A 14908-nucleotide genomic window follows, 5' to 3' on the forward strand; every position below is an offset into this window, starting at 1 on the left:
TCTGGCATGGTTTGATAATACAATCAGGTCTGGTCATTTGGAAACCTCCCGCTTCCCGAAGGATATACAACGTTCAGACACTGCTGTTGCCAATATTCGCAAACCAGTGGTTCACCGCTCAAGACGGCATCGCTCTTGTCTGTCCTATTGAGAGGGGCATTAATTTATTTTAAACAATTCGGTAGAAACAGCACGTAGGACAATTTTTCGCTTTTATCAACAATAACTTAACTTCTAGACTTGAAGGCGTTTTGTAAATACAAGATGATGCCGAACAGCAGAGGGAAAAACATGTTGTATTCTTTGAATTTTTTTTCGCTTATTCAATTCTCTTAACATTTGGGAAAGTATAGCACTCCTCCCAATACCAAATGTGTAAAAGGATGTGATCTCTGTGGGTGAAATATTCAGTCCTTGCTGTGATTCCTGGGAACAAGCAGGAGGGAGTCCTAGAACAGGGAATGGGAAACAGCTGCCGACTCTAGCTGGGCGCCTTGCGGGGATTTGGGAATCTGGGACAAAGTCAATCCTACTCTTGTGAGAAAGAGAGAGAGAGAGACCCAGCCACGTTGGGACAATCTCCGGCGAAGATTCGCAGGAGGAATCTTCTGCAGATTCGTCCGTAGGAACCGCATCCAGCTGAATCAGCCACTAACCGACTCGGGAAAGAAATTTTAAAAAACAAAACGCCTCGAGTGTCAGTTTCACAGAAATAAACAAGGTAATGAGAAAAAGTTAAAAGAAACTCTCGTCCAAAATTCCTGTCTCCGCGCGGTTTGATCCCTGGTATGCAGAGGACAATGTTATTCCATGATTCACTCCCTGAATCTGTGGACGGCCGTTCAAACATCTTTGTCGGATTTAACTGATTTTAAAAAAGAAATCAACTAAGCGCAGTTATTTATTTAACATTCTTACTTAAGTCAGGCACCACTGGTAGCGGGGGTGAGTATCAGTTCAATTGTGTCGAGTTTGCTTACTGATACAAAGTTGGAGGAAAAGAAATCCACAAGCCAAGATTGTTATTTTATAAAACCAAGCAAGAACTGCAGCTTCTTTCCACATTGTTACTTTGTGTTAGGCTGACAGAATAGTAAACAGGAGGGTGCACGCTAAGGCTATCAACTCGCTTGTCGTGGATGCAGCCCCACTAATACAAACTTTGTCTTAATCGTTCATTGTAACATTTACTTTGGCTTCCTTCCAGTCTCGAGGAAGTCATGTTTTGTAGTTTCCGGAGAAAAGCAAGGGGGTTGGGGGGGGAGATGACGATTTGAGATTGGGCTCCCCGGCAGAAGTCTGGAAACCCTTTGAATGGGAATATTCGGGAAAGCAAGACTAAACGAGGGGATTGGGGGTGGGGGGGAGGGGGTTGTAATAACATAAGAACATAAGAAATAGGAGCAGGAGTAGGCCATCTAGCCCCTCGAGCCTGCCCCGCCATTCAATAAGATCATGGCTGATCTGACGTGGATCAGTACCACTTACCCGCCTGATCCCCATAACCCTTAATTCCCTTACCGATCAGGAATCCATCCATCCGCGCTTTAAACATATTCAGCGAGGTAGCCTCCACCACCTCAGTGGGCAGAGAATTCCAGAGATTCACCACCCTCTGGGAGAAGAAGTTCCTCCTCAACTCTGTCCTAAACCGACCCCCCTTTATTTTGAGGCTGTGTCCTCTAGTTTTAACTTCCTTACTAAGTGGAAAGATTCTCTCCGCCTCCACCCTATCCAGCCCCCGCATTATCTTATAAGTCTCCATAAGATCCCCCCTCATCCTTCTAAACTCCAACGAGTACAAACCCAATCTCCTCAGCCTCTCCCCATAATCCAAACCCCTCATCTCAGGTATCAACCTGGTGAACCTTCTCTGCACTCCCTCCAATGCCAATATATCCTTCCTCATATAAGGGGACCAATACTGCACACAGTATTCCAGCTGCGGCCTCACCAATGCCCTGTACAGGTGCATCAAGACATCCCTGCTTTTATATTCTATCCCCTTCGCAATATAGGCCAACATCCCATTTGCCTTCTTGATCACCTGTTGTACCTGCAGACTGGGCTTTTGCGTCTCATGCACAAGGACCCCCAGGTCCCTTTGCACGGTAGCATGTTTTAATTTGTTTCCATTGAGATAGTAATCCCATTTGTTATTATTTCCTCCAAAGTGTATAACCTCGCATTTCTCAACGTTATACTCCATTTGCCATATCCTCGCCCACTCACTCAGCCTGTCCAAATCTCTCTGCAGATCTTCTCCGTCCTCCACACGATTCACTTTTCCACTTATCTTTGTGTCGTCTGCAAACTTCGTTACCCTACACTCCGTCCCCTCCTCCAGATCATCTATATAAATGGTAAATAGTTGCGGCCCGAGTACCGATCCCTGCGGCACGCCACTAGTTACCTTCCTCCAACCGGAAAAACACCCATTTATTCCGACTCTTTGCTTCCTGTCGGATAGCCAGTCCCCAATCCACTTTAACACACTACCCCCAACTCCGTGTGCCCTAATCTTCTTCAGTAGCCTTTTATGGGGCACCTTATCAAACGCCTTTTGGAAATCCAAAAACACCGCATCCACCGGTTCTCCTCCATCAACCGCCCTAGTCACATCTTCATAAAAATCCAACATGTTCGTCAAGCACGACTTTCCCCTCATGAATCCATGCTGCGTCTGATTGATCGAACCATTTCTATCCAGATGCCCTGCTATCTCCTCTTTAATAATGGATTCCAGCATTTTCCCTACTACAGACGTTAAGCTGACCGGCCTATAGTTACCCGCCTTTTGTCTCCTTCCTTTTTTAAACAGCGGCGTAACATTAGCCGTTTTCCAATCAACCGGCACTACCCCAGAATGCAACGAGTTTTGATAAATAATCACTAACGCATCCACTATTACCTCTGACATTTCTTTCAATACCCTGGGATGCATTCCATCCGGACCCGGGGACTTATCCACCTTCAGTCCCATTAGTCTACCCAGCACTGCCTCTCTGGTAACATTAATTGTATTAAGTATTTCTCCTGCTGCCAAACCTCTATCGTTAATATTTGGCAAACTATTTGTGTCCTCCACCGTGAAGACCGACACAAAAAACTTATTTAAAGACTCAGCCATATCCTCATTTCCCACTATTAACTCCCCCCTCTCGTCCTCCAAGGGTCCAACATTCACTCTAGCCACTCTATTCCTTTTTATATATTTATAAAAACTTTTACTATCATTTTTTATATTAATTGCTAGCCTAGCTTCATAGTCTATCCTTCCTTTCTTTATCGCTTTCTTAGTCTCTCTTTGTTGTTTCTTAAATTTTTCCCAATCACTTGTTTCTCCACTATTTTTGGCCACTCTGTACGCAGCTGTTTTTATTTTAATACTCTCTTTTATTTCCTTCGTTATCCACGGCTGGTTCTCCCTTTTCTTACAATCCTTGTTTTTTGCTGGAATATATTTTTGCTGAGAACTGAAAAGGATCTCCTTAAAAATCCTCCACTGTTCCTCAGCTATCCTACCTGCCAGCCTGCTCTCCCAGTCTACCTTAGCCAATTCATCCCTCATCCTATCATATTTCCCTCTGTTCAAACAGAGGACACTGGTTTGGGACCAAACTTTCTCCTCTTCCATCTGAATCAGAAATTCGACCATATTGTGGTCACTAGACCCAAGAGGGTCCTTCACAATAAGATCCTTAATTCTACCTACCTCGTTACACAATACCAGATCCAAAATAGCTCGTTCCCTCGTCGGTTCCGTAACATGCTGTTCAAGGAAACTATCCCGACAGCATTCTAAGAACTCTTCCTCCATTCCACCCTTACCGACTTGAGTCTGCCAGTCAATGTGCATGTTGAAGTCCCCCATGATTATTGCCGTTCCGTTTTTACACGCATCCCTTATCTGCTTGTTTATAGCCCTCCCTACCTCAACATTATTATTTGGGGGCCTATATACCACACCTACTAGTGTCTTTCTCCCTCTACAATTCCTCATCTCTACCCATAATGATTCCACGTTTTGTTCCTCAGAGCCTATGTCATCCCTCAGTACTACCCTGATATTATCTCTTATTAATAGCGCGACCCCACCACCTTTTCCTTCCTGTCTATTCTTCCTAAATGCCTGATACCCCTGGATATTCATCTCCCAGTCCTGGTCACCTTTCAGCCACGTTTCTGTAATGGCCACTAGATCGTACCCACTCGTGCTGATTTGCACCATCAACTCATTTACCTTGTTCCGAATGCTTCGTGCATTCAGGCAAAGTGTCCTTATTCCAGCTTTTATCTGGACCCGCTTTGATGAGTCGCGAACACCCTCTCCCTCTACTCCCTTATCTAAATTACCGCCTTCATTCACTTGCACCCTCTCCTCTACCATTAATTTTGTAATTCCCCTTACCCCTGCATCCTCCACCCCATCAATTAGTTCCTTGATCCTAGTCAACTCTTCTAGCTCCCCTCCCCCCAACCTATCTAGTTTAAATTCTCCCCAGTAACCTTAGCCAACCTACCGGCCAGGATATTGGTCCCCGTGTGATTCAAGTTCCACCCGTTTTTTGTATACAGATCACCCCTGCCCCTAAAGAGGTCCCAATGGTCCAGGAACCTGAATCCCTGCCCCCTGCACCAGTCCCTCAGCCACACATTCATCTTCCACCTCACTCCATTCCTGCCCTCACCTTCCCGTGGCACAGGCAGTAATCCTGAGATTACTACCTTTGCTTTCCTCTTTCTCAGCTGTCTCCCTAATTCCCTGTACTCCCTTTTCATGACCCCTTCTCCCTTCCTACCCACATCAGCGGTACCAATATGTACCGCTACCTCAGGCTCCTCTCCCTCCCACCTCAGGATTTCCGGGACGCGACTAGCGACATCCTGGATCCCGGCCCCAGGGAGGCAGACCACCATGCGAGAATCCCGCCTACCTCCGCAGAAACGCCTGTCTGTCCCCTTCACCATCGAGTCCCCGATTAATACCGATTAATAACGAACGGGGGGGGGGGGGGGGACACCGATTTAGACCTCAAAAGCTTAGCTCCCCTCCTGATCATCTTGCTCACAGATTTTAGCTGACAAAGGGTCAGCCAGACTCGAAAAGTTTTTTAAAAGTGTATTTATACTGTCACAAATAGGTTTACATTAACACTGCAATGAAGTTACTGTGAAAATCTCCTAGTCGCCACAATCCAGCACCAGTTCGGGTACACCTGAGGGAGAATATAGCATAGCCAATGCACTTAATCAGCACATATATCATCATAGAATCCCTACAGTACAGAAGGAGGCTATTTGGCCCATCGAGTCTATACTGACCCCAATTCCACCCAGGCCTTATTCCCGTAACCCCACATATTTACCCTGCTAATTCCCCTGACACTGGGGTCAATTTAGCATAGCCAATCAACCTAATCTTTGGACTGTGAGAGGAAACCGGAGGATCCGGAGTAAACCCACGCAGACACAGGGAGAACGTGCAAACTCCACACAGACAGTGACTGAGGCCAGAATTGAACCCGGGTCGCTGGCACATGGGGCAGCAGTGCGAACCACTGTGCCACTGTGCCTCCCTGGCTCTATTCCCTTTCCACAAATGCAGTCAGACCTGCTGAGATTTTCCAGCATTTTCTGTTCACGTAACAGATTTCTCCCCCTTCACTTCTGACTCTTGTCTGCAATTTTTTCCCAGATAAATTGTCTGCAGGATGACTGGGGACCAGATTTAGTTGAGTATGCACACAAGGCTACCATTCTCTCAAAAATCCAGTCTTAATGAGACCTTGTGGATAAACAGTCATAGTTGTGGATTGTCCCCAGTGAATTCAACGTCAAGGTTGAATTGTGCTGACAACCTGATTTGGAATATTTACTCCATAGTTCTAGAAAGCGTGAGGTGTGTCTGAACCTGGGGTTGAAGGTAGGATGGGGAATGAAGATTATGCCTTCCACTGAAGCCCTGGCAGTCTTACTGTCTTGTTTTTTATAGCATATCTTCACGGACACACTAGGTTTTCTCCTTTGAGGAATAGCAGGAGGAAAGATTTCCGAGCTGGTTGTTAGCCCGTTGAACTATGTTATGTACGCTCCTTCCTCGGCCAACAAATCCTGGTGTTGGACTCGAACACAGAGCTTCACTGTGCCACAAGACCTCCCTATCAGTCTTGCTGTTTAAGGTGCACAATTTAGTCCTATTGTTACTCCTATCTGAGCTCTGAACAAGGGTCATCTAGACTCAAAATGTTGGCTCTATTCTCTCCAAAGATGCTGTCAGACCTGCTGAGATTTTCCAGCATTTTCTGTTTTTGTTTCAGATCCCAGCACCCACAGTATTTTAGAAACTACAATAACCCTACAGTGCAGAAGGAGGCCATTCAGCCCATCTGCACTGTAGGGTTTGCACTGTAGGGTCTGCACCAACAAAAATCTCACCGAGGCCCTATCTACGTAACCCCAGATATATACCCTGGCAATCCCTCTAACCTACGCTTCCTGGGACACTAAGGGACAATTTAGCATGGCCATGCATCTAACTTGCACATCCTTGGACTGTGGGAGGAAACCGGAGCACCCAGAGGAAACCCACACAGACACTGGGAGAATGTGTAAACTCCACACAGACAGTGACCCAAACTAGGAATCGAACCCAGGTCTCTGGAGCTTTGAGTGCTAACCACTGTGCCACCGTGCCACCCCTTTTATCATGCTCCTATTTCTTATTTGCTTTGTCTTTTTTGAATTTTCCAGCCCTGTATTCCTACAAGTTTCATTTTGGAGAGTTTAATTCTTCAAACCAAATGACTACCCTATGGAATATTTCTTTCCTTGATATAGATTGCACTCAGTCCAGGGAGCATCTGGCAGAGGCAGGGTTTGGGATCTTCTGGACCTTAGCAGAAGGGCGGCACGGTAGCACTGTGGTTAGCACTGCTGCTTCACAGCTCCAGGGACCTGGGTTCGATTCCCGGCTTGGGTCACTGTCTGTGTGGAGTTTGCACATTCTCCTCGTGTCTGCGTGGGTTTCCTCCGGGTGCTCCGGTTTCCTCCCACAGTCCAAAGATGTGCGGGTTAGGTTGATAGTCCATGCTAAAATTGCCCCTTAGTGTCCTGGGATGCGTAGATTAGAGGAATTAGCGGGTAAAATATGTAGGGATATGGGGGTAGGGCCTGGGTGGAATCGTGGTCGGTGCAGACTCAATGGGCCGAATGGCCTCTTTCTGTACTGTCGGGTTTCTATGAATTCTATGATTTCTATGTTACATTCCTCCTCATTTTTATTCCATTCAAGGCATTGGTGTGTATTCTAGAACCTGGAGAGCCACAAATAAAGATTAACTCAACATTCCATTCATTTCCTTACAACTTAAATTGTTAATACTAACGGATCTTCATGCTCTGAGGAAACATTTACCCACTAATAAGGCAGCAGTGCCATGCACAGTCCTTTCTGAGTATTAGCATTAGGGCCAACCTAAAGATTATCTCGTGGGAGAAATAAGTGGAGTCACTATGGAGAGAAGGCACTTACAGCTGATTTTCCAGTCAGGGCACTCCATTCATTGGGACATTGGATTCTGCTTCAGTTTCTTCTTTGGTTGAATTGGCATCACAGACCAACATCTATGTGCCATCAACGTTCTTTTAATGAGTGAAACAGCAATGTGATAATAACCGGATAATCTGTTTATTGAGGGATGAATATTGGTCAGGAAACTGGGGAGAAGTCCCCAACTCTTCTTTGAAATAGTGCCATCTACCTGGAGCTGAGTGGGAAGAAACCCAGCCCACAGTGAATGTGAACACTGTCATCATAGCTGCCACCAGTAAAGACGGCCCCTGCCACCATTAAAGATGGCCACTGTCGCCATTAAAGATGGCCACTGCCGCCATTAAAGATGGCCCCTGCCGCCATTAAAGATGGCCCCTGCTGCCATTAAAGATGGCCCCTGCCGCCATTAAAGATGGCCCCTGCCGCCATTAAAGATGGCCCCTGCGACCATTAAAGATGGCCACTGCCGCCATTAAAGGTGGTCACTGCCATCATTAAAGATGGCCACTGCCGCCATTATAGATGGCCACTGCCGCCATTAAAGATGGCCCCTGCCGCCATTAATGATGGCCCCTGCCGCCATTAAAGATGGCCCATGCGACCATTAAAGATGGCCACTGCCGCCATTAAAGGTGGTCACTGCCATCATTAAAGATGACTGCCACCATTAAAGAAGACACTACATCATTAATGATGGTTCCTACTGCCAGTAAAGATGGCCACTACCATCAGTAAAGATGACCACTGAGATTGATCTGCATGTGAATATCTTTTGAGGTCCCTTTGGTAAAGCAGATTGACTGTTCTAATTGTCAATGCTGCTGTCCATGCACTGCAGACCCGATGGTTCAGGTATCAGCTTATTAGGTTTTCACTGAGGTGTGACTTGGTTCCCAACTTCCAAGCATGTCATCTTAGCGCCATTTCTCTCCAAAGAAAGATTAGACCAGAGAAACAGTGAATGCTTTAGCAGATGGTATACCATGGTTTACCCCATACCATACAAAGCAGCATTGCAATGCAAATGCACTCACTGTTCAATACACAAAAAGTCATAATTTGTAATGTCTCATTCCCTCTGCAGAGTGTGGCAGCCAACCATGAGTGTACTTCCACCAGTCAGAAGAGATCGAATCATACCGGATCTACCTTCGGTAAGTCGGACTTCTTGCTCCTGTTTGGACCATCTTCTTGCATTTGTTTCAGAACCGTTGATATATAACAGAGCACAACATTGCCTATGTCTCAATAATCAAATGTCACCTTTATATACTTGCAGGGTTGTAGGAATTAGTGATATGAGGATTATAGATAGCTTTCTGATGGGCTGAGCTGCAAATAACCAGATTGTAAAATGCGACAAAGATTCCTGAAATTTATCTTTTTTAACAGTCCAGATAACAAGTGTGTGTCAGATTCATACAGCAGTGTTGTCTGCCTCCCAGTTCACACAGTAAAGACGGGAGCTCTGTGATGTGCAGTAACAGGGTAATAGTGCTGATTGGGATCCGAGACGTTGACAGCAAACACTAGAAATATATCATAGACCCTGGAATATCTGTGAGCAATACCACAATAGTTACATGAACACAAGCTGAGGTTTGATGATACCATGAACAGATGAGTGACTTACAATAGTTTATATACAAATTCAACTTGTGAATGTACAACACTGTTAGCAAAACATCTGGCTGTTTCCAATGTGGATATAGTTGTCTCTCTCAAAGAAGGAGGCTGCAGCACAATATCCCCCGGTGTGAAGGGAGAATTATCAATAAACATTCAGCTTGTGGATGACAGGTGACAAGATCTGCTTATTGTAAAAAATGAACACACTTGTAACTGTCAATATGCCACCTGGAATTGAAATTCATGTCGGTAAGTTAAGTTGCCCAATGCAAGCTCCTCTGTCTAACCAAATCCCAGCATTCAGAATGAGCATTTCAGTTTTTGTTTAACTTGTTTTTGTTTTGATGTTTAGAGATCTTATCTTTCACGCTCTGCAGTTAGTATAGAAGACATATCTGTAGATGGATTCCTGGGCAAAGAAAAGAGGCTTCCTACTAGAATCAATTAAACGCACCAGAAGGATACACACTAAATGTAATATTGATACATTTCTATCTACCAATAACCACGTAACGCACATTATCGCAATCAAGGGCATTCTCCAATGGCAAAGCAATTGGCTTACCAAGTTTGCAATAAATCTCTGCACTTAACAATTAAGGCAGCCATTTATAATTAAAAGTATCTAACTAATTCAAGGAGGCCCTGTGGTACAGCGGGTACTGTCCCTACCTCCGAGCTGAAAGCTTGGGGTTGAAGTCCCACCCTAGGATTTGACTGCCAAAGGAAGATGCGCTCATCACACAGCCAAATAGGTTGAGTATCAAATTATAAATCCTCCCTACATGTGCCAATGACAGGTGTTAAGAGCAGGAGAGATTCCTGGCCAGCATATGATGGAAAGAATTTGGAGCCTCCACTATAGCTATCCTCTAACCACAGCTCCCGGCTACAAGTTCCATTTAAGTGTGTATGTTGCCACAGCCCGGCAACTTGGATTCCTCGGGGGGGGGGGGGGGGGGTGACCATGGCTCTGATGGCCTCTGTGGTTGACAGCCTGCAGAGATGTTCATTATCTATTCCGATGGATGTATTTGGGGGAAGGACTGGAGGGATATAAAACTGCATGAGGCTGTACTTTCTTTTTTATTTTATTAGTGTCACAAGTAGGCTTACATTAACACTGCAATGAAGTTACTGTGAAAATGCTCTAGTCGCCACACTCCGGCACCTGCTCGAGTACACTGAGGGAGAATTTAGCATGGCCAATGCACCTAACCAGCATGTCTTTCGGACTGTAGGAGGAAACCCACGGGGCGAACGTGCAAACTCCGCACAGACAGTGATCCAAGCCAGGAATCGAACCTGAGTCCCTGGCACTGTGAGGCAGCAGTGCTAACCACTGAGCCACCCCACGGGCACTCAGGAGAGGAAGGGAGGAAGAAGGGTGAAATAGAAAAATGGAAGAGGTGGATCAGCATGAACTGAATCTGGCTTTGCAGAGCACCCCTAAGTTTGTATTTCCCTTCTTGCTCGTACTTAGTCACATTTCTCCACTCCGTTATGGACAGGGGAGAGATGGTAAAAATGGTTCTTTTTTCATCACCTCTCAACTCACTGGAGAACCAGTGTATGTTTTTAAGCTGCTACAAGTGTGACTTTAAAGTCACAAAATTTACATGATGGTCTCAAAATTATACTGTCAGTTTGAAAACTTAATGTGTGTTATCTGGGTTTTTCCTTTGTACTATTAGCCTGTTTAAAATAATTGGTCCCATCTCGGCCACAACAATGAAGGAAGAAGCTTCAGATGAATGTGCCGAGCATTCATATAATTCTCCCTCATGATAATTTCAAGGGCCTTCTTTTCATTCGTGCAAAAAAAAATAGCAATTTTTTAAAAATGCCACGGAAATTAAAGTGCTTCAAGCCTCAGGATAGTGGGTGGCATAGTTTTGATTCCACCTAAAATGGGGCCCCATATGTTTGAACAGGACTCGGTCAAAATGATCCGCAACAACATTTTTACTCCAGTCTCAGTATTAGTGAACTGCTTTCACCTCAAGCTGTTATTCTTCAAAAGGTTTTTGAAATGTTGTGTCAAAGAGTCTTTTTCTGATCCAGGTCTGGACTTGCTTTTCAACAAGAAAGCTTTTATCACTTCCTGGCGGGTTCCTTCGTCTGCAGAAGTTTAGCTGTCTAGTTAGAGCCAAGGTTATTTCTTGTTGTGTGGCCTTGAAGTTGCGTATTTGTCGCTGATGTCTACAGGCCAAAACCAGCAAAGCAATACCTGAATGTACCTAATAGGATGTGAATTAATGGGCCCGATTTTACCATCGCATTGCGCCCGTTTTCGAGCGCGAAAACTTGGTAAAGTCGGGCGTGAGGCAAATAGCATTATCCACACCCACCTCCGCGCCAGCTCCCCCTTTATCAAGGCCCGAAAATGGTCGCGATTGGGACCGCATCCGAAATGGGCGCTACGGCCATTTAAATGCATTTGCATGTATTTAAATTAACTTAATGGGCTACACACCCAACTTTACCGACACTCCCCCGTTTACCACCACGTTCATCCATCCAGACTCGGCACAAAACAGACATGCTCTGTATAAGTCCGATTCGGGTGCTCCAGTTAGTGAGGAGATAGGTGCCGAGCGTCCGACGGCTCTCTGCTTGAGATCGGTGGGGGAGAAAGTGGATCCGCTGCCACTCTGCCTGAGATCGGTGGGGTGGAAGGGGAGGACTGCTGCCACTCTGCCTGAGATCGGTGAGGGGGAAGGGTGGGAGGAGCCCTGCGATCGGTCTGGGTGAAAGAGGGGGTGGGGGGATAAGGGGGTCAGTAATGTTGTGGGGGTGGAGCAATCTCTGTGAGGGCCAGGGGGAGGCATTATCCGGCCCGGGAGCGTTGTGGATGGGGAGCAGCATTCTATCAGTTTTGTTTTGCGCGTGCGCAGTTGGAGGCGCCGATCGGAGCTGCAGGATTTCGGGCGCGTTAAGCCCCACCCACAGGCCTGTGCAGCGCGATTCGGAATCACTGATACTTTTGCAGGCAGAGTGCGTATGGAGGCGCCTCAGAACGGGTCTAAAAGTCGGATCTGAAACACTCCCAGTTCCAAGTCCGCCCAGCACTTCGAATCAAAATGATAACATAGGGCCTCATATGTCTAGAAATCATTATTGATATCCCGCTCAGTGGTTAACCATGAAGCACTGAAGGGCTTTGGGTGAATTTTTGCCTGCCTATGAACGTTTAACATAATCTTGAACTGGACATATAAAACTATGTGAGCCTCCATCTACACAGCTGGCTGTTTGACGGAGCACTGGATTGTTAAGCAGCGTTCAAATGGATTAAAGAGATACTTAAACCGTTGCAACGGCAGCGGAGAGCTCAGGCCAGAAGTTGGTGTTAAAAGAGTCACGTAAAATGGAGGCTTTCAAAAAACATGCTATTAGTTTTGAAAGCAATATTCTGGGGGTTCTCACTCGTGGAGTCTCTTATGAGACTCAAAAAGGATTAGTTCAGCAAACATGAGAGCTGATTGTACTCTGAGTCAATGCAATATGCAGAATCCAAACTGGATGGAAACAGGCCAGGAAGAAGTTGGTGAATCTGAAGATAGCTACAGAACGATAATATGTCAGAAGCCTGTCCCTGGCATGTATGCCCCTCATAATCTTATGTATCAGCACATCCTTAACATTCTTAGAAGCACGCTGTTTGGAATATTCCAGTCAACAGTTGGCTGAATGTTGACCATACATGGCCATTCTAAAAATACAACCATTTCAGATGACAATCGATATGACTCAATATTTAGTCTTGTTACCCTTCTAAGACAATCTTGCTGGATGTACTGTGGGATTTCCAGTTAAATGTGGTTCGGAATCTGGCAAAATGCGAAAATCACTTTGGATTTAAGACAGAACACAATTGTGTAACAAACTAGAGTCCAGCAAGGCTGATGTAGACAACAGGGATTTTCAAAGCCTTTGTATGTTTGAGGAGATAGCCTGGGTATTATTGAGTAGGACAGCATTAAGGGAGAAGGGCCGAATGGCCAAGCCCTGCTCCTATTTCTTACGTTCTTATGGGATGTGGGGATAGTGTGAGCAGGTGGAATTGCAGTATAAAATCAGCCATGGTTGTATTGAATGGCAGAGCAGGCTTGAAGGGCTGAGTGGCCTACTCCGGCTCCTAATCCTCAAGTTCTTAAAGGATATGAAAGCAGAGGCCTACCCCAAGCTCTGGGCTAATACTAACCTGCTCTTATGCTTTGATCCTGACTCACTCACTGATAAGTGGGCAGCCTTAAAAGTACCTCTCGTTTTCAATAAAAGGGTTGTTTGGGGTTAATATTTTCAGATGGTATTTCAACATAGTCACTCCTCTCTTTGGGCCTGGAAGAACTGTAGGAACAACCTCACAGCAATGCATATAACTCGCAACTTGGGCTCCATTCTCTTCAAGACTCTCTGTTCTGGCTTCAACGTTTTGACCGAATGAATTGAGAGAACTTTTGAGACCGAGATTCATAAGGCAGCAATGACATCTAAAGTCTGCTCCAACAAAGCCTAGTGGGCTCACTGAGAGATTCGGCCTGGATAAGATGGCCATCTATCTCTCAGGGTGATGATATTATATTTGAAGCAACCAGCACTCTGTGCAAATAAAGGGGATGTGTTTGACGGCAGGCAGTGGCTGACATGACTGAGCGAGAAGAATGAAGTACAAAACCACCTAAAGCTCAAGCGGTTTCCTAAGCAATCAGACAGCCAACATGTTTTAACAGTGAGTTCATATAGAGGTGATATAGAACAAAGAAAAATACAACACAGGAACAGGCCCTTCAGCCCGCCAAACCCGTGCTGATCATGATGCCCTAATTAGATGACAGAAAAAACCTTCTGCCCTTACTCAGTCCATATCCCTCTATTCCCTCCCTATTCATGTACCCATCCAGGTGCCTCTTAAATATTGCTAATGTACCTGCTTCCACCACCTCCTCTGGTAGCACATTCCTGGCACCCACCACTCTGTGTGAAAAACTTCCCCCGCACATCTCCCTTAAAATTTCCCCCTCTCACCTTGAACCTGTGCCTCCTTGTAATTGACGCTTCCACCCTGGGAAAAAGCCTCTGACTATCCACCCTGTCTATACCCCTCATAATTGCGTAGATCTCTATCAGGTCTCACCTCAGTCTCCGTCTTTCCAGTGAAAACAATCTTAGTTTATTCAACTTCTCCTCATAGTCAAGAGCCTCAAGACGAGGCAATATCCTGGTGAACCTTCTTTGTATTCTCTCCAAAGCTTCCACATCCTTCTGGTGGTGTGGCAACCTGACCAGAATACTCCAAATGTGGCCTTACCAAGGTTTTATTTTGCTGCAGCATGATTTCTCAACTCTTGTACTCAATGCCTCGGCCAATGAAGGCAAGCATGCCATATGCCTTCTTAATGACCTTGGCCACCTGTGTTGCCACTTTTAAGGAAATGTGGACCTGCATGCCCAGATCCCTCTGTATGGTAATATTCCTAAGGGTTTTGCCATTTATAGTATAATTCGCACCTAAATTTGATCCTCCAAAATGCATCACCTTGCATTTGTCCAGATTAAACTCCATCTGCCATTTCTCCAATCTATCTATATCTTGTATCCTCTGACAATTCCCAGCACTCAGCAACTCCACCAATCTTCGTGTTATCCAATATGTTCGGGGAAAGACAGCATGCATGATGTCCCAGGACTATGTGAAGGTACAACCCACTGACACCACTT

General features: G+C 45.5%; 1 protein-coding gene across 1 annotated transcript in view; it reads left to right on the forward strand.

The window, feature by feature from the left end:
* The first annotated feature begins 428 nt into the window (after nt 1–428).
* The window catches only part of LOC144501904 (ras-related protein Rab-34-like), a 56663-nt gene continuing 42183 nt past the window's right edge, over nt 429–14908 (forward strand). Inside the window, exons 1-2 of the mRNA XM_078225939.1 lie at nt 429–721; nt 8640–8709. Coding sequence (XP_078082065.1) covers nt 8656–8709 — 54 coding nt within the window. The 5' untranslated portion in view covers nt 429–721; nt 8640–8655. The remainder of the gene's footprint in view (nt 722–8639; nt 8710–14908) is intronic.

This window comes from Mustelus asterias, chromosome 12, assembly GCF_964213995.1.
Source record: "Mustelus asterias chromosome 12, sMusAst1.hap1.1, whole genome shotgun sequence".
In the NCBI taxonomy this organism is placed as follows: Eukaryota; Metazoa; Chordata; class Chondrichthyes; order Carcharhiniformes; family Triakidae; genus Mustelus; species Mustelus asterias.